This window comes from Ascaphus truei, chromosome 8 (genome assembly GCF_040206685.1).
Source record: "Ascaphus truei isolate aAscTru1 chromosome 8, aAscTru1.hap1, whole genome shotgun sequence".
Lineage (NCBI taxonomy): Eukaryota > Metazoa > Chordata > Amphibia > Anura > Ascaphidae > Ascaphus > Ascaphus truei.
In genome coordinates this window covers 36,212,583-36,232,455 of record NC_134490.1, presented here as the reverse complement: position 1 = coordinate 36,232,455, position 19,873 = coordinate 36,212,583, and the positions used below count along the sequence as shown (strand labels likewise).

General features: G+C 47.6%; 2 protein-coding genes across 2 annotated transcripts in view; both read right to left on the bottom strand.

The window, feature by feature from the left end:
* Window positions 1-3,519: 3,519 nt before the first annotated feature.
* Window positions 3,520-13,664, bottom strand: LOC142500915 (CTD small phosphatase-like protein 2). The gene is made up of 12 exons (XM_075610188.1): window positions 13,480-13,664; window positions 12,595-12,725; window positions 11,437-11,557; window positions 10,773-10,910; window positions 10,205-10,310; window positions 9,964-10,075; window positions 9,200-9,286; window positions 5,474-5,536; window positions 5,034-5,113; window positions 4,576-4,702; window positions 4,378-4,473; window positions 3,520-3,817 (listed from the first exon to the last, which is right to left on the bottom strand). The coding sequence occupies exons 2-12, from the start codon at window positions 12,709-12,711 to the stop codon at window positions 3,743-3,745; spliced, it is 1,122 nt and encodes a 373-aa protein (XP_075466303.1). The 5' UTR covers window positions 12,712-12,725; window positions 13,480-13,664; the 3' UTR covers window positions 3,520-3,742.
* A 2,024-nt stretch (window positions 13,665-15,688) lies between these two features.
* ADAMTSL5 (ADAMTS like 5) overlaps window positions 15,689-19,873 on the bottom strand; it is a 13,939-nt gene continuing 9,754 nt past the window's right edge. The window contains exons 9-10 of the mRNA XM_075613027.1: window positions 18,430-18,501; window positions 15,689-17,818 (exon numbers count right to left, since the gene is read on the bottom strand). Coding sequence (XP_075469142.1) covers window positions 17,511-17,818; window positions 18,430-18,501 — 380 coding nt within the window. The 3' untranslated portion in view covers window positions 15,689-17,510. The remainder of the gene's footprint in view (window positions 17,819-18,429; window positions 18,502-19,873) is intronic.

The window sequence follows — 19,873 nt, the reverse complement described above, 5'->3', positions numbered from 1 at the left end:
AGAAAGCTTTGAAAAGAACTATTCATCTCAAGGGCAGTACAAAGGACTCATGGTCATTCCTTAAGGTTGGAGGAAAGGAGACTTCACCAGCAACAACGGAAATGGTTCTTTACAGTAAGGGAAGTTAAAATGTGGAATTTGTTACCCATGGAGACTGTGATGGCAGATACACTAGATATGTTCAAAAAAAGGTTGGACATCTTTTTAGAAAAGAAAGGTATACAGGGATATACCAAATAAGTATACATGGGAAGGATGTTGATCCAGCGAGTAATCTGATTGTCAATATTTGGAGTCAGGAAGGAATTTATTTTTCCCTTGATGAGATATCATTAGATGATATTTCACTGGGGGTTTTGTTTGCCTGCCTCTGGATCAATATACTGTAAGTACGGATATAGGATAATGTATCTGTCATCTAAATTTAGCATAGGTTGAACTTGATGGACGTATGTCTCCTTTTTCAACCTTATCTACATTTAACTATGTAATATCTATATTTGATGTTATTCAAGATGCAACGGTTTCAAACTATTGCAAATAATAAAGGGCACAGCCCTGACGAGTACCATTGCAGGCTTGGAAAGGGTCGGAGGTGAAGCCCGACGTATTCAATTATGCGGTCGGGGAGTTGTACAGTGCCTTGATCCCATTTAAAAAGCGAGAGGCGAATCCTATGCCTTGAAGGGTTAGGATCATAAATGGCCAAGAGATGCGATCAACTTCTTTTTCAGCGTCTAGTGCCAATATCATAGTGGGAATTTTATGTGTGTGTATAAGATTAACTACTATCCTATGTTATCGGAAGCTTGGTATTCAGCAACAAAACTAACCTGGTCTCAAGCAATTGTTCAACCTTTTAGCCAATGTACTTTAAGATTTTTGCTAATGTCTACGTTTATTAGGGAAATGGGTCTATAATTGGAACAGCTTATTGGAGCTCTTTCCTCTTTTGATATTACTGAGATTGTGGCAGATAACATCTTGTTGGTTCCTTTTTAAAACTTCATTAAACAGTCTAAGCAATCTGGGGGCCAAGATACCAGAAAACGTCTTCTTATAGTATTGGTTAGAGAACCTGTTTGGGGCTTTGGAAGATTTATGGGACTATGAGTCTAGTATTTCTTCCATAGAAAATGGGTGACCCAATTATTTAGACACCTGTGGGCTTAGAGTAAGAGTATTGGTTCAGGTAATACTAAAATACTTTCCCCCCTATTAGGCAGGTCTTGGTCTTTGTCCGAGATGTTGTAAAGGAATCGTAAAACATTTCTGGTTAATACTTCTCGGGCTATGGATTAAGAACCTGTTTTGCCCTATTGCCTGATCATTTTAACAAAATTATTTATAACGCAGCTTGATAGCTAGTAGCCGGTCTATTTCTACCGAGAATATATTCTCCAATAAATCAGGTGCTACTAGGATAATCTAGGCATGAATGGAGATTGTGCAGAGTAGAAGGTGAAATCCAACAAGGAGTCGTCTCGTGGTTTTCCCCCCTAGAAACTCAGAGCTTGGAACTTTGGATGTATAGGACTCGAGGGCTATAAGGGAGGATCCATCCATCTTAAGGTCAGCAACTGCATTATAGTCATGTCTAACAATTAGGTAACATTCCCTGTATGAATCAATCAAGGGAAATTATTTTATTTAAAAAAAGGTGTCGTCGTGAAGTGCGTGCTGCGTCTTGTAATGGCTTGGGAGGCAAGTCTGCCTTTAACAAGGAGAAATCTATTCTCCTGCTCTGATTTTAGTATAAATGGTAACCTGGAGTGGAAAAGTACAGCCATCCCTCTTGTCTTCTGTTGGGTACATGAAAAGAAAATGTGTAATTTAATTGATCTTTCAGTCGCTATCTGTATTTTTTAGATGGGTTTCCAGTGTGAGAGGATGTCTCCTCTTTAAAAGGGGAGTGGAGACCTTTAACATTGAGAGAGGTCATATTCTATAGTTTAGGATTCTTTCTGTGATAGGACATGGAGGTTCACTGTGGGTTAAAGTGGAAAAATGACCTGTGTATATATGCTTTCGGTGAGAGTGAACAGGTAATGTTGGGGGGAGAAGAGGCAGTGAAGTCTAAAATTATGCATGGGGGGGTCGTGGTGGTATTCAACCGCTGCACAGAACCTCTAAATAGCTAGACCAGTGTTTTGCAACCAGGTTCCTATGTCATCCCTAAAGGGTTTCCTGTAATGGTCAGGTCATTTTAAAACTGCCCCAAATAAAGAATTTACAATGCATCGGATCTCAGACACGTTATTAGAGGTTTGGTGTTCCTCAGAATCTCGCATAGGTTCCCTTAACCAAAAAAAAGTTGGAAACCACTGAGGTAGAAATAAAGTGAAACATTCATAACTTTTAGATACTATGTGTTTCCCCCCGCTCAGCATAAACCCAAATACTGACAGTCGGGTCAAGATAATTATTTTTCATGAGGCAGTACCAATGACATGTAACTTGAGACATTTTCCATTGCCCCTATAGGATGTCCTGCTTAGCCTCAAGTGTTGAAGCCAAAAAGGTAGTTGATGTAGGAGCAGGTAGATTTTTTTTTTTCCTTCATGGTTTAAAATCCAAAACTAGCCTGTAACCAGAACTTTTAGAAAAAAAACTTTGACGTTTGGTCGTAGGCCTTGCAGTTACAGTAACTGTGGTTGATATACAATATCTGAGTTCTCAATAGTTGAACCTAGTGTCGAGGGAAGAGATGGCCTCTTCATCATCCTTTTTGAGCGAGCTGGTGTCCTTTCTCTCCGTAGATACGAGGCCGGCTGTTCCAGCTGCTTTCTTTGAGATGCTCAAGGCAGGATGTTTAACATTTAGTGTTGCATCTCTAATGGTTTCCTGCTATCCACTAAAAATCACATGATTTCACAGATCAACTCCAGCAGGTTGGCGCTGTCCAAGATTACTGCCTGGGACGTTTGAATCACCCCGCCATTCCCTCCGCATTCTGAAGAGGTGCAGGATTGGCCTGTCTATATCTGTCTCCTCCCTGCACAAGTCTGGCGCCTACTATAGTGAAGGCCTCAGCCATGCAGCCACCTTGCTTATGTGCTCAAGACTCAGGATGCAGGCGTGAATGGGGGCACACTGCAGGGCAATTGCACCCTCAGTATTAAATCCTGCGCTTCATACAGAGGGCAGGTTATTTTTGGGGCTCCGATCCCTGCGTCCCAGGGGAACGTTCGCTGGAGTATGTGCTGTTGGCTTGCTGCCCAAACCAGACCCCTGCACAGCTTGTGGTTTTTTTTTTTAGAAGGTTGCAGTATAATATATATATATATATATATATATATATATATATATATATATATATATATATATATATATATATATATATATATATATATATATATATATAAAAAAAATCTGCTTTCAGTTAATATATTTAATTTATCCCAAATATATACAGACTAGAAAGTATTAATTACAAAAACAACTTTATTGAAGAATAAAAAATAAAAATAAATCCTTTTTCTGATTTAACAATCAGAGCCAGCTCCAAGTAGCACAGACGTTTGACTTGTAATCTACAGAAAAAGCCCCACCAGGAGACTACATTCACACTCGTTAAAAATATATATTTATTCAAAACCACAGCACAAGTCCCACCCAAATCCACCTGTTACTGAAAAATGCAGCTTCTCTGCCAGGTTTTAGGTCTGGGGGGGGCCCTCAGGCCTCAGCCAGCAGTTCCCGAATGTGAAATTGCTGGGAAAATCACCAGCCGCATGTCATCCTATCCGGGCAAATGAAGGATGCAGTTAGAGAAGAGTCCTGGTGAAGCCAGCGCAGTGGGGGAGGAGGGCAGAGCCTGGGGGGATAAGGGGAGGTACAGCATTAGAATGAAGGAATAGTGGCATGATTAGTAGTGTGTGATAGAGATGTCATTATAGGAATAAATTGTAGACGCAGGACAACTCTATAGAAGTCAGTGCTGGAATAGGAGGGGAGCACTGTCCGATAGTGTATGTATAGTAGGGGGAGGTTGGACTGGGTGTGCTTGGATCTGCATTTTCAATAGTAGGGGGCAGGTTGGACTGGGTGTGCTTGGATCTGCATTGGAATAGTAGGGGGCAGGTTGGACTGGGTGTGCTTGGATCTGCATTGGAATAGTAGGGGGCAGGTTGGACTGGGTGTGCTTGGATCTGCATTGGAATAGTAGGGGGCAGGTTGGACTGGGTGTGCTTGGATCAGCATTGGAATACTAGGGGGCAGGTTGGACTGGATGTGCTTGGATCTGCATTGGAATAGTAGGGGGCAGGTTGGACTGGGTGTGCTTGGATCAGCATTATTGATTATTAAGGGATTGGGGAGGGGTGGAAGGTTGCTGGTTTCACGTGTCAGACTGCTCAGATTAGGTTGGTTTCTCACCACGTTTGTCATTTTCTCCAGGGCTGGTATCAGACAAAGAAGCTCCTGGTCTTTTCTGTCACCTGTCCAGCTCTGCACTGGGATTCTGTTAGAAACCTGAACAAAAATAGGGAATGAACCATGGACAGGGAAGCAGAGAGTCCCATTTTACAGACCCCACGAGGGACAGAGCGACACCATAGGTGTCAGGGGACTCACGTTGTAAGGGATGGTGAGAGGGACGCTGTCCAGTGTGATAGTCTTGGTCAGGTCTCTCTGCAGAATACGTAGGTCCTTGACGTAGTGACCAGCGACACAGACACAATCCTCCTGGAAGAGGCGATGCCTGTGGATCAGACAAGACCAGAGACTGAGAAACTGCCTTAGCAGGGATGTACTGTGCATTTGCATAGACAAGGAGTGTGTAGTATGAGAAGCAGCTGTGAGTGAAATCATTGCATCACAGAACTCAATTATCTTTTCTGCACCTTTTAGTTGGCATCTGTGATTAGCTGGAAGTTGAGCTCCAGCAGAGATTATACATTAATAACACCACAGATCAGATACAGGTCTGCAGTCGCAACAAGACTGTGTATAATCTATTATACACACACACTAACATCACAGAACAATCTGATAAGGAAAAGACGTGAAACGTCAAAAATGCAACTTATCACCTGATCAACTTCTTCTGAGGATCAAGGATTTCCAGGATTTTCTCAGCATATTCCTTTTTTGCGGTTGTAAAAACAAAAATCTGCAGTGGAAGTGATGAGGGGAAACAGTCGATGCCTCTCGAGTTCTAAATCACCTCCCAACACCAAAACCCAGACTCCGCTTTCCATAAAACTAGGGGGCATGTTACGGATCCATTACAACACTCTGCTTAGCCCCACTATCAGTGCAGATCTTGGGCAAGGACACGGATTAGCTCAGACAGGCATGAGTGCATTAATTCAGTTACACCCATCACGTAAAGCTGTTGTCCAGACAGTCCACTTACACAAGGAGTCCTCATAAACATATAAGCTGGGTTCCCAACCTTTCTAATATATGGATATTTTCTGTTCACCCTGCTCTTTCCCATTAATAATCATCCAGTGGCTTCCGTTTTCACCTCATAAACTTTGCAAAGTGCCTCAAGAAATTCCCCGACGTGAGGACGCAGCATCAGATACACCTGAAAATAAAACAATGTGCCAATTATGTAACAGCAGCAGACATCACCCTCATTCCCCTAAACTGTTGGCTTTTGGGGTTATTCAAAGGTTACTGGTGCTGAACAGAATGCACTCTGGTCAATTCACCAGAGCTGCTCTGCAAAGCATCTGTAATGCTATTTTGCTTCAGATCAGGAATATTACGATATATAAAATCCACCTTAAGGACTTAAATAGATTTTTTTTTTAAACGCAACAGTGAAAGAATGCTGTGTTGACCAAAGATCTATATACAAGGCATTTTTGCCCCAAATCCTTTAAAGCTGCAGTTCAAGCTGCCGTTTTTAAATAAATGGTTCCCCCATTCAATATATGCATCAATACAATCTGCACACTGACAAGTGATTAGCTAAGTTGCAGATCGATCAGTGCTCCTGTAATCGATTGCTTTGCTCAGGGTTATTGAAGTGAAACTTCTTTAGTGGCACCTGTGATGGGATAAAACTGGATGGATGTGGGGCGAAATGTGAAACGGAAGTGACGTCACGTAATGGACGCCGCTCCGCTCACATGTCGCCGCCGGCGCCGCTCCTAATCGCCGCTGCACCCCTCACCCTCCCACACACCCCACACCCAGTTGCTCACATACGGCGGCGATAGCCGGCACTCCTAACTGCCGGTGTTCCGCCGCCCGCTACCATGCCGCGCGCCACGCATGCGCAGAAGCGGCTGGCAGCGGCGCCATTCCCCGCCCGCTGCCATGCCGATGGACAGGAGGAGGGAGGCTGGCACCGGCGCCGGCTCCTAACAGCCTGGGAATGGGGGGGTTTGAGCGCGCCGCCGGGGGGTGGGGAAGGGGGGAGCTTGAGCGCCCACGCATGCGCAGAAGCGTCTGGCAGCGGCGCCGTTCCCCGCCCGCTACCATGCCGATGGACAGGAGGAGGGAGGCTGGCGCCGGCTCCTAATAGCCTGGGAATGGGGGGGTTTGAGCGCGCCGCCGGGGAAGGGGGGAGCTTGAGCGCGCCGCCGGGGGGTGGGGAAGGGGGGAGCTTGAGCGCGCCGCCGGGGGGTGGGGAAGGGGGAGCTTGAGCGCGCCGCCGGGGGGTGGGGAAGGGGGAGCTTGAGCGCGCCGGAACCCCCCAGACCCCCATACACACACTGACTGATCCCCCCAGACCCCCACACACACACTGACTGACCCCCCCAGACCCCCACACACACTGACTGACCCCCCCAGACCCCCACACACACTGACTGACCCCCCCAGACCCCCACACACACTGGACTGACCCCCCCAGACCCCCACACACACTGACTGACCCCTCCAGACCCCCACACACACTGACTGACCCCCCCAGACCCCCACACACACTGACTGACCCCCCCAGACCCCCACACACACTGAATGACCCCCCAGACCCCCACACACACTGACTGACCCCCCCAGACCACCACACACACTGACTGACCCCCCCAGACCCCCACACACACTGAATGACCCCCCCAGACCCCCACACACACTGAATGACCCCCCCAGACCCCCACACACACTGAATGACCCCCCCAGACCCCCACACACACTGAATGACCCCCCCAGATCCCCACACACACTGAATGACCCCCCCAGACCCCCACACACATTGAATGACCCCCCCAGACCCCCACACACATTGACTGACCCCCCCAGACCCCCACACACACTGACTGACCCCCCCAGACCCTCACACACACTGACTGACCCCCCCAGACCCCCACACACATTGACTGACCCCCCCAGACCCCCACACACACTGACTGACCCCCCCAGACCCCCATACACTGGACTGACCCTCCCAGACCCCCACACACACTGACTGACCCCCCCAGACCCCCACACACACTGACTGACCCCCCCAGACCCCCACACACACTGAATGACCCCCCCAGACCCCCACACACACTGAATGACCCCCCCAGACCCCCACACACACTGAATGACCCCCCAGACCCCCACACACACTGACTGACCCCCCCAGACCACCACACACACTGACTGACCCCCCCAGACCCCCACACACACTGAATGACCCACCCAGACCCCCACACACACTGAATGACCCCCCCAGACCCCCACACACACTGAATGACCCCCCCAGACCCCCACACACACTGAATGACCCCCCCAGACCCCCACACACACTGAATGACCCCCCAGACCCCCACACACATTGAATGACCCCCCCAGACCCCCACACACATTGACTGACCCCCCCAGACCCCCACACACACTGACTGACCCCCCCAGACCCTCACACACACTGACTGACCCCCCCAGACCCCCACACACACTGACTGACCCCCCCAGACCCCCACACACATTGACTGACCCCCCCAGACCCCCACACACACTGACTGACCCCCCCAGACACTGACTGACCCCCCCCCAGACCCCCCCACACACACTGACTGACCCCCCCAGACCCCCACACACACACTGACTGACCCCCCACAGACCTCCACACACACACTGACTGACCCCCCACAGACCTCCACACACACTGACTGACCCCCCCCCAGACCCCCACACACACTGACTGACCCCCCCAGACCCCCACACACACTGACTGACCCCCCCAGACCCCCACACACACTGACTGACCCCCCACACACACACCACCCCCCCCACACACACACCCCCCACCCCACACACACACCACCCCCCCCACACACACACACACCACCCACCCCCCCACACACACCACCCACCCCCCACACACACCACCCCCCCCACACACACCACCCCCGCCCACACACACACCACCCCCGCCCCCCCCACACACACACCACCCCCGCCCCCCCCCCACACACACCACCCCCCCCCACACACACCACCCCCCCCCCACACACACACCACCCCCCCACACATACACACACTGACTGACTGACTGACATACACACACACTGACTGATACACATACACACAATGACTGACACACATACACACAAGGAATTCACACTTAGTGCAAATAGCTAATACAGGGGATGTGTGCCGAGCACGCGCATTATAAGTCAAATTTATTTGCGTTTTGTCAATCAAATTGTATTTTGATTTTTTATTAAAACATCACCAATACAAATACAATTTCTGTGACAAAAGTCAAAGAAGTTTCACTTACTATGCGCGTGCACAGCACACACGTTTTTTTTAATTCAGTTATTGCTGCAGATCAGTACCCACGATGCAAAGTTCTGTGTAGAAGATCATGTGACCAGGCAGTTACTAGATACAATTGGTGCACTTCTAGAAGAGGCCGGGGGCTCAAGAGTCAGAGCCCGTCTCAGAAGAGGAAGGGGGTGTGACTTTGTAAATGGTTTCTATAGAAATAAAAATGCTTGCTACATTAGAATACATTTAAAAAAAAATGCTACAAGTATATTTTCATAGCACAGAACTGATTTATTAAAAAAGAAAAACACACATGTAGGATATTTCTTGAACTGCAGCTTTAATTCAGGGGTTCTCAACTCCAGTCCTCAAAGCTCCCCCCCCAACCCAGGCTGAAATGAAGACACTTTATTTAATCATCCCCGTTTCTGAGCCCACCCTGTGTGGATCCCCGGTCCCAAATCTACATAGAAACTTGGATTAGAAAACTCATGACAGACGGGCCAGTTTTTATTTACTAGCGTCAAAACCAACAAACCTTGAAATAGGTGTCCTGAAACGGGACGAGGAAGGTGAAATCGGCGTCAGCGTGAGGCAGGAGGGAGCTGTGCACCAAGGTGTCATCCTGCAGAGACACCAGAACAGACCTCAAGCATGAATAACCTCAACTCCTTTCATGCTGGAAACACCAACACCACCAAGCAGTTTAACAACATTAAAAGCAAAGCTCTAGGGCAAGCAGAGAAAATATTACATTATTTGGGATCCAGATTTTCAATTCATTAAATGTATAGAATACAAAAAGGAGATGTACTACAGCATTGTTCAGCCGCTACTAGTTCAGCCACGGAATCTGAAATTTGGTCACTGCCATCTCACCGTGACCAAATCTCCGTCGGTGTTCGGCCACAGAGGGACCCTCTGCCACAGCCGCTCAGCCAAGTTAAGTTAAGAGGTAATTTAGTGGTCAGGGCAAAGGGGGTTTTAGGACAACAAATAAGCCGGTGGAGAGATGTCCCGGCAGCAAGCGGAGTAGCAGCATAATGCCGGCGGAGATATGGTCGCGGCAAGATGGCTGCGACCAAAATGTCCTAGACCGGTTCAGCCGTATAAAATAAGATCCCCAAACTTGGGCGACAAGCTGCAGATCAAAACTAATGCAATGTTATTCTCAGGGTTTGGGTGAGGGTGACACATTGGCACGTGTCCCATACATGATACAGACCCCCTGTTAGGAGCAGACAGACTCAGGGTCTCTGAAACCCTTAATCCCCCCCCCACACAAAAAAGGTTCAACTCTACCAGGTCCAGGACCAGGGTTCTCTCCGGTGCACTGCGTGTCTTAAATGGGATCTCCTTCTTGTGCTGCCACTGGTCACATGATAATAGCGGGACATTGCAGATAAACTCATATCTGGGGGGGAGAAAGCAGAGGGTCAGATCAGAAGCTCAGAGTGTAGCGTCACTCTACCTCCCTGTGCACCAGAGTCTGCAGTAGTGGGATATTCTGCAAGGTGTAGTTTATAGAACGGAACACACTCACGGGTTAAAAGCGTCACTGGACTCATCCGGGGGGATGTGACTGAAATATGGGCAGTCTGAGGTGGAGGCTTTGCGTCCTTCCTTACAGGCAGGGGAGCTGCAGCAATCTGGAGGTTACATAGTAGAGGAGTTTGGGGAGAAAAAAAAAAGCCATGCCCAGTCGATGTTCAAATTTACACGACAGATACTAATCCTATAGAAAGTGGGGTAATCCGAAGCCTGAGCTCCTTAGGTGCAGAATTGTCCTTACCATTTGTACCGGTATAAGGTCAATATTAAAAGGAGTTGGATTGTAAGCTCTTCAGAGCAGACACAAAATGTAGTCATGTATGTGCATATCTGCAGTGCCCTTCAAAAAGCAGTGGTACTGTGCCTGCATTGAGGAAATGATAAACCTCTTAAACCATTCATACAATATTTATACTTTGCAGTAACGGAGAGAGCATTTCCAAAATAAATTCCTCTCCCTTTATAGCTAAAAAGATGCTCCACAGATTTACAGGTAGAGTAGTAATGGTACTGCTCATCCTCGGGTACCATCGCACCCGGATCTTCTGATGTGCGTTCACCTGTGCCCGCTGCCCGTGGGGAGAGGAAGCAGATCCCTGGAGTGTAGATACTGCTCACGAGAGCCGGCTTCCCCGGGTAAGATGTGTCCGTCTGGAAACGAACTCGCACAGATCTCTCTCTGAGCGGAGTCTCCAGATCTATGGCACAAACTTCAGAGTCAGAAACGAGGGCAGCGAGTCAACACCAGCCAGACCTCAGCGTAGGGCATCCGGGCTCACCCACCCAACCCCAGCACTACCCAAATCAGAGCCAGCTGTTGACGCTTCACACCCGGCCCCTGAAGTACTTTATCAAAGTTCCATATGGAGACCCAGCTTCTAAGGGAAGCATTTCCGTAGCCCGGATTAATGAGACCGATTCCCACAGCTGCACACCACCTGTTTACCATCAACCCTTAGCTTGTAAACTCGTCGGGGCAGCGATCCCTTTTCTAATGTGCACCGTTATATTTCATGCATTGCGGATCCCAGCAATCTGTCGGAGCAGCTCTAGGTTTATTTGCAGAACAATAATAATAATAAAAAAAAAAGTGGGACCTTCAGCTGCCCTGATAAGAGGAATCTTAACCCCTTGATGGCTGAACATCAGCAACTAGTCATCCCTGCCAGGAACAGAGAGGGAGCGATGAGGCTTCATGTAACATTTCCTTTCCATTATGTTTACCTTCCTCTTCCTGATGTGTCCGGCGGCTGGGTGTCTGCCGCGGGGTCCTCTTCCTGCTGGACAGTGTCATCATCCCATCCCTGACACTTTCTGTAAGGACAGAGGGGGTCTTCGGCTGCACCTGTTCAGAGAAGTCACTATACAATTATAGGGAAAGCTCCTGGTATTAACACCTCATAACACAGCCTGTCTGAGCTTTAATCTTATGTGCTGCCAGTTATACCTCCCCCATCAGCTTTTGCCTTCTATGACCTCATAGCTAGACAAACGTAGTCACTATGGCCCATATTCACTCAAGGGTGCCAAGCTTTAGCATGACTTACATCCCATTCAAATGGCTAGATGGGAGTTAGGACGTGCTGAATCGTAGCACCCTTTAGTGAATATGGGCCTTGGATTGTAAGCGCCTTAGGGCAGGGATTTCTCTCTTTACACTTTACCCTCTATTGCAGGGGTGGCCAACTCCAGTCCTCAAGGCTTACCAACAGGTCAGGTTTTTAGGATATCCCTGCTTCAGCAGACAAGGCTCAGTCTTTGAGCCAACTGTGCTTAAGCAGAGATATCCTTAAAACCTGACCTGGTGGGGAGCCTTGAGGACTGGAGTTGACCACTCCTGTGCTGTTATGTTGGTATTCCCTGTATTTTTAGGTTAGTTTAGTTAGCACTGGGTTCAGTTTTTGGCATTATAAACTCTCCTTATCCCTTTGCATCACCTTGTAAAATCTTACGGCAACACACTCACTAGCCCTTGTAGATTGTAAGCTCTTTGGAGCAGGATATTTAGTCCCTCTAAAAATATTAAATGTCTGGGTGTAAGTGACAGATCCTTAGAAGATAATATTAGTAAGAAAGCTTAATTATCTGTGGATAGAAATGAAAGTATCTTTGACCATACAGTATATGGGGCAAGAATATTTTACTATGGACATGACCTAAAAGTTCTAGTATACAAAGTATCTCTGTCAGTGAGGGATAAATCCTGACATTACAAGAGAAAGCATGTCCAGGAGGAGGTGGTCAGTGTAAGCTCACACATACTGCATGTCCAGCGAGTGGTCAGCAGTCATGGACATGCAAGACCATGCCCTAACCTCAAAACATTGAAAAACCTACAGAATCCCCCAGCCCCTCAGAGGATTCATGCTTTTTGGGACTCACCCTCCTGTGTCCTCGAGCTCCTGACCGTGGGGTATTTGGACTGGTGTCAGCCACCCTCTTCGGGGTCCGTGGCTCCTTGGGTTGTCGGGCCTGGATTTTACGTGACCTTAGAATCATTTCCTGACCGGATCCTGTGACAAAGAGATCAGAGGGACAGACACCAAGACATAGTAGAATGACAGGTTACTTTGCATCTCAAATGGAGCAAATCAGAAAGAACAGGAACACCAAGCACAATAATGTGTGTGTGTGTGTATATATGTTTGTATGTATACAGGGTACCTGTGTGCACCTGGGAATAAAGATGTCGGTTTCCTAGGGACTCATAAAACCTCAATAAATGCTGTGTCAAAAACACTAACATTAACTTTTTGGACCAAGGGAAAAAAAAAACTTCTCCCAAATTACACAGTATAATGTTACTGTCCCCCTGATTGCCTGTGTGTTATGCAGGTGTGTATTTCTGGATATAATAAGGTGTGTGTGTGTGTGTGTATGTATGTGTATATATATATATACACACACACACACATATATATATATATATATATATATATATATATATATACACACACATATACATATATATTAATTAGGGGGTGGGGGGTCATATCTTTATAGAGCAAACAGCTCAAGGTCTTCATTAAAGAAAGGCTGCAGTCAGCGTTAAACACACAGCAGCACAGGGAGTTGTACTATTTCGGCTCCTGATTACAGTGATCGGGCTTCACAGGATCCAACCAAAAGAACGTGTTCAGGGGGAAAACCAAAACTAAACACGACCGACTGTGCTGATTTCATAGAAATGCAGTTAGTGACTCCATTTAGCAGCCTGAAGATTTATAAAACGCATTGCTATTTTTAATTGGGAAGTATGAGACTCACCTCCTCCCGCTGCTTCATTTAAAGGGTCAGAACCCCAGATAGATCTCCCTCCTGCATCTCTTGGAATCCATTTATGATGTCACCGATGCAAGGGGCTTTATGACGTCCTACAGGTGTCTTCCATGAAGTGAAACGGGAAGGGATAAGGTGACCTCCCTAATGATCAATTGTCATACTTATGATATCATTTTGTTTTATATACAATGCTTCACAGTGAGGTCTGTCATCGGTTCGCGTGACCTGCTAATTAGCCGCATTCTGAAAAGAATCTCTACTTCCTCCTGCACCACCAACACACAGCGCCAGGGGGCACTGACTAAATATATATAGCAGCATGCATTGGCTTAAGGGTTTTCCATGTAATGTGGACTTGAGACAAAAGGTGGCACTGTGTGCTCATTTGCATGTCAGTTCCCAGAATCCCTTGCTGCAGTGGAAGCTCTATGCTGTGATAATGGTGAAAAACAGGGTTGCAGACGTAAGACATGTGAATGTGCTTACAAGTAATATATATATATATATATATATATATATATATATATATATACATATACACACACACACACACACACACACACACACACACACACACACACACACGCACGCACACACACACAGAAACTGAGCATACATCTTATATCTCTACATCTGTTTCTCAACGTTTTTCCGACCCCAGGGTTGAGAAGCACTGCTCTACATAAATGTGTGCGCATATGTATGTCCCCCAGTAGCTCAGAGATGGCTGTAAAGAGAAACAAGTTATTCAATCCTGGAATAAAATGCATGGAAATGTTAACAGGCTTCCCTGTGAAATATGAATCCGATTTCATTAAGGGAGCAACTGCTCTGTAATTATTATTATTGTCTATTTGTAAAGCGGTGACATATTGCTCAGCGAGGTACAGAGATTTGATCAAGACATAAACAGCTACATATAAATATGGAGAAACATGCAAAGATACAGAAGGCAGTGAGGGCACTGCAAGGGGGAGCTTACAATCAGTATGGTCCAGCACAACAGCTGATCCCATTAAGGTTTGACGGAGGGGGTGTTACCTGTAATTCTCAATACTGGTGGAAACCTGGTTCCATTTCTCCCTTTGTAGAATTAACAAAGTATCAGCCTTTCTGTGTATGTATGAATCTATGATATCTATATATCAAGTAGAAGACTCCCTTTGATGCACATGAGCTGCAGCCAATATCCATTGTTGTGCAGAGTCTGATCTCAGGCTGGTGATGCAGCCAGGCTCTGGGTTCCGTGGGAGAGGGCAGCAGAGGGACAGCTTGTGCCTGTAACATGTTCCTTGGCTTGGAGAAGTCTGACTGAGAAGCCGTCTCATGGGGAGGTTTCACAGACCCTGCTTTTGGCTCTGAGTTCCAGGTCCAAACATCTGCTCATTTACTCTGTACTAGGATCATGTATATAGTACAGTTAAGGTGTAAGGAGGGGGGGTTGTCACAAGGGGGTTATGTATTTGGATCCTCATGTTAAGCAGGTTATAGGTCGCAGTGATGTCAACACATGGTTTGCAGACTCTGGAGACCTCTGACCCGTCCTCTGCTCATACATGTGCTCCTTATCTCTCATCATTATCCCGGGTTACGTACAATGGTTGCATTTTTCAGCCATAATATGAAGTTTTGAGGTATGTCCTGACACTGTTTATGGGAATATCTTCTCACTGCTTTTTTTGTCTTGTTCACTTCAGTAACCGTAGACAAACTAAGGCCTTGTCCAGGGTGGCGCTGAGCGGGCGGGCTCACGCTGGCCGCGATGAAACACATTGCGGCAATGTGTGTGGCCAGCGTGAGCAAGCGACTGAGCATGCGTGGCGTTTACCTGCTTGCCAAGCAAGCAAATTTGAATCTGCCGCTCACGCTTCACGTGAGCAGTCCGCCCAATGAGGGTGAACCAGCTCAGTGACGTCGTGGTCGTGCCCCTAACACGCGTCCCCCCTCCCCCTTGCCGGCCACGATTCGCCCGAGCAGGGCGCAGCGCACAAGTGCCAGCGCGCTCTCTCCCTGCCTGGCCCCAGATATGCTTAGAGAAGTAACACTTTATTCCCCAGATATGCGAGTGTATACTAGAGCTTTGTGAGCTCGGGAGGGACCCTCCAAATTATGACTGTGTTTTCTTTTAGGGTCCAGATTATTTTACAACTTTTCGGTACCTTTGTTTTGGTACTAGTGAAAGAAAACATGGCAATGAAAGTGAATATTTTATTGTGGAAAAATAAATTACAAAGAATAGATATTATATAAATATATTCAGCATTATGTAAAAAAAAAGTTAGTAGTTCACATCCTGTCCCAAAAGAATGATTCTTGGGACCTCTTCTAGTTCCCAGTAGCTGAGAGACAGATGTAAAGTGAAACAAGTTAACTATCAATCCTGGAATACAATGCATGGAAATAACTGGTTTCCATGTGAAATATGAATCGGGTTATTACATTAACGCTGCAGTTCAAGCAATATCCGACATCTGTTTTTTCAAATAAATCAGTTCTGTACTATGAGAAAATACATTTTTAATGCATTCTAATGTAGCAAACATTTTACAAAATCTCATCCCCTTCCCCTTCTGAAACAGCATCACCTTTTTGAGCCCTGCCCTCTCTAGCAGTGAACCAATTTAATCTAATCCCTGCCTGGTTACATGATCTTCCTCACAGAACTTTGTCTGTCAGTGCAACAGAAAAGGACCCAAGATGCATTTAGTGAACCCTGAGGCGAATCTTCAGCGATCGAGATCGATTACAGGAGAACGGATCAATCAGCAACTTCGCTAATTACTTGTCAGTGTGTAGATTGTATTGGTGCACATATTTTTATTTTTTAAACGACAGCTTGAACTGCAGCTGTAAGGGAGCAGCTGCTCTGTAATTCTCAGTACTGGGGGAAACCTGGGTCCAGTTCTCCCTCAGTAGAATGAAGTGTCAGCGTTCCTGTCTCAGACTCTTTCCCCTGCTCTACTCCCTGTCACCAAATCCTGGTCTAATTAGAGAATGTGCACCGGGCCCTGTGCTGTTCTTTTGTTGTTGCTCTTAAACCTATTCTAATGGTTCTGTTCTAATTTGAGGTTCTGTGATATCTGGATCCTGCCAAAGAACAACTATAAAATGTTTTTTTTTTTAAATCTTTTTCCATGTGGAACCAGTTATTATAAATTCCTGCAATGGGAGGAGCCTAAAAGTGACACAGTGCCATATTTACTAAGTGGTGCTTAGCTATAAGGCACCTAAGGCTGCGTCCATGCTGCTGCTGAGCTCGCTTGGCGTGTTGAGTTCAATAAATCTCAATGTGTCTGGTCACGTTCAAGCGGCGCGCTTGTATGCTCGCGGGCGCTAGGTGCTAGGCTCAACAGATGAAATTGATGTCCAGGCGTGCTAAGGGTCACATGACCTTCAGCAACCAATCAGCGCCAGTCACTGCTCGTCCACGCTCCCCTCCCCACTCACTCTCGGAAAAAAAAATGCAGGACAGCCGATGGCTCATGCTTGAAGAGTTAGTGACGTCACCGCTCTCAAGCATGAGTGTGGTCAGCGGCAGCGTGGCCGCAGCCTTACATCAAACTCATTTACACTGCCTGTGAGGTGCATTACGGCTTAGCACTGCTTAGCAAATCTGGGCCTCAATGTGTCCATACCCAGAACCTTCATGATTCTTGTATGATCTGCAGACCCAAGAGCCTGTGTAGGATGTAAGAGTATAGACTCCCCGTCCTCCACATGGTGATCAACGGGTAACACACAGTGAACAATTGTTTCTTCTCCATTCACTTGAATGGATGTTAATGTATTGTTCGCTGCCTTTTTATAGTTTTGTTGGTTGAGAGAATGGAGAAGTCCATAAACCTGAGACTGATCAGTCCTACACCAGCTTGGGTAGCTGTGCTGTGGCCTCCAGCTCCCTCACTCCTCCCCCCCCCCCCCCGCGGGTATCTGCAGGGTTTCTGGCCCCCAGCACTCTGCCTGTCCTCCCACCCCCAGCTGCAGATCTGTGATAAGGACGTTGTTGTGCAGAGGCCTCAGGGGGATGTTGCACAGAGTCCGTTCACATCCCGCAGCTGGTGATCCTCGCGGGGGGACCAGGGTTTGACGTAGCTCTCGGCGGAGACTAGGATCCTGTTCAGAGTGTGCTCGTAGTTCACGTGTCTTGTGGCCATCATGAGATATTCCCGGCGATCCTGGAGCAAGGGGCAGTCACACGTGTTGGACACCCAGATATACTCACGGTGCACGATGGGGTAGTGGTTTTTATACGCGTGCTTCACCTGGATGTCATAGCGAGTCTCCTTCCCCAGCAGCCTCCTCCCTAAAATCTTGGCACGAATCACTGCACAGAGAAGGAGAGGATTAACTGGGTCAAACGCTGCATTCTCCAGCAGTGGAGGGGTTAAAATGTGTTCCCTGGAATGACATCTCTTTTAGTCGCTGCATGATAACAGTGTGCAAGTTGTTTGTGAGATATACGTTCCCTAGTTACTCCAGGGAAAGAGAGAATCAAAGCGTCAGCTTCTTGTGAACTTGGACAAATTGCTTCACCTCCCTGTGCTGTTGGCACCAAAAATGTCATTGTAAGCTCTGAGGAGCAAAACTTAATGTACATTACCAGCACGATATAATGTGTGTATATATATTCTATCTATCTATTCGTGTCCATGTTAAGATGGACAAGCAAAAAGTGACACATCGTGAGTGCTCATTTGCATCTTTACCCAGAATTCTTGGCTGCAGTGGAAGCAGTGTATGCCAAGAGATAATGGTGAAAAGCATGTTTGCAGACCTGTCTGAGACGTGAATGCGCTCACGAGTGGTATTTTTATTTGAGATATATATAACACACACACACAAGGAGAGGAGCAGCATAGTTTGATGACAGAAGCACAGGAGAGGGATACTGGGTGAAGTTCCCAGACACAGCGGCAGGTCAGGACTTGTTCTTACCAAAGTCGCTCTGACAATAATGCTTAATCCTCTGGGATTTGCCTTTGAGTTTCTTACACTTTCTGCAGCCTCCTTCAAGAAATTAAGAGAGTGCCATTTTAAGCATCAAGGCCCATATCTACTAAGCACTGCTATGACATAAGAAATTCAAGTGACTTGGACACAAGGACCCATTGGCTGAACCGCTCACGTGACCCGGCCGCCGCACGACAAAAACTAAGGGGGCGGCCCCAGTCACTTCTACAGCGCACGCCTCGGCGTGCGCTGTGCGATCAAGCCCCGCCCCCCAGTGAGGCCGGTCCCAGTCCCTACCTTGTCGCGCACCTTTCCCCAGCGGTGCGCGACAGGTTTTCAGGCAGGCAGGAGAATTTGAAATTAACATCTGCGACGGAGGCGTGGCCACGCCCCCGCCGGCGGTTCAGCCAATAAGGGCGAACCAGCCGCGGGACGTCATGGCCACGCCCCCGCAAACCCACAGCCACGCCCCCTCCCATCGCAAACCTTCCCTCTCCCCTCAGACCGCCTATGGCGGTGTAGCGCTGTGCCACAGTGAAGACAGGGAACTCAGCCTAATTCTCTTGCTTGCTGAAAATGCTGCTGTGCTTCATCGCGCGCTCTATGGCCTGCCTCATATAGGTGCTTCCTGTTGTTCGTGTGCGCGGTCGCTCACACTAAGGCCGCGCTTATAGTGACGGCGACGAGACCGATGACGTCAGCTGTCGCGAAAGTTATATTTTAAGTTTAGGTGACGTCGCTGGCTACAAGGCCAGTGACGTCAAAAAAAGGGGGTGGTGGGCAGAGGGACGGAGAAGCTCCTGATTGTCCGCAAGGGGAGACCGTCGCCGAAAAAATCAAATATCAGTGACTACCAGATTTTTGGTAGCACTGTTGCTTCGTCGCGTGCACTATAAGCGCCGACGACGGCAACAATGCATTCGTTTTGATGAGACGGTCGCGTCGCCGGTACTATAAGCGCAGCCTTAGGACGTAGCCTAAGGTATCCTATGGCCTAGCACCACTTAGTAACTATGGCCCTGAGAGTTTTTCAGCCCACACATACAGGTATCTATCTTTAATATACACTGTGTGATGTTCTTACTTCCAAAGCTACATCTGGGATGTTCCTATATCATGGGTCAGAAAATATACTAAAACATTAGGGTTTATTATAAGTGTAGAGATAAATGCTAAGGCTGCGGCCAGGTTGGGAGCGTGCGCTGGCGCTTGAGCGCCGTGACGTCATGTGCTCTGCTTGTCGTGCGATTCCTGGCCAGCTAGTTGCGGGCGTGGCGGGGGGGGGCGTGGCCATGACGTCATGGAGCTGGTTCGCCCTCATTGGCGAACCGCTCACGTGACGCGCCAGCGAGTTGCAGAAACAAATTTACTTACTCATGGGCACGCGCTCACTCTGATCATACACATTATTGCAATGTGTTTCATCGCG

What these genes read in the sequence shown, in the direction of transcription:
- LOC142500915 (XM_075610188.1), bottom strand. Translation starts at nt 12,711, where the DNA reads ATGATTCTAAGGTCACGTAAAATCCAGGCCCGACAACCCAAGGAGCCA. An exon ending in GAGCTCGAGGACACAGGAGG is followed by an intron (nt 11,558 to 12,594) that starts GTGAGTCCCAAA and finishes TTCTCTGAACAG; the next exon opens with GTGCAGCCGAAGACCCCCTC. An exon ending in GAACCCTGGTCCTGGACCTG is followed by an intron (nt 9,287 to 9,963) that starts GTAGAGTTGAAC and finishes GTGTCTCTGCAG; the next exon opens with GATGACACCTTGGTGCACAG.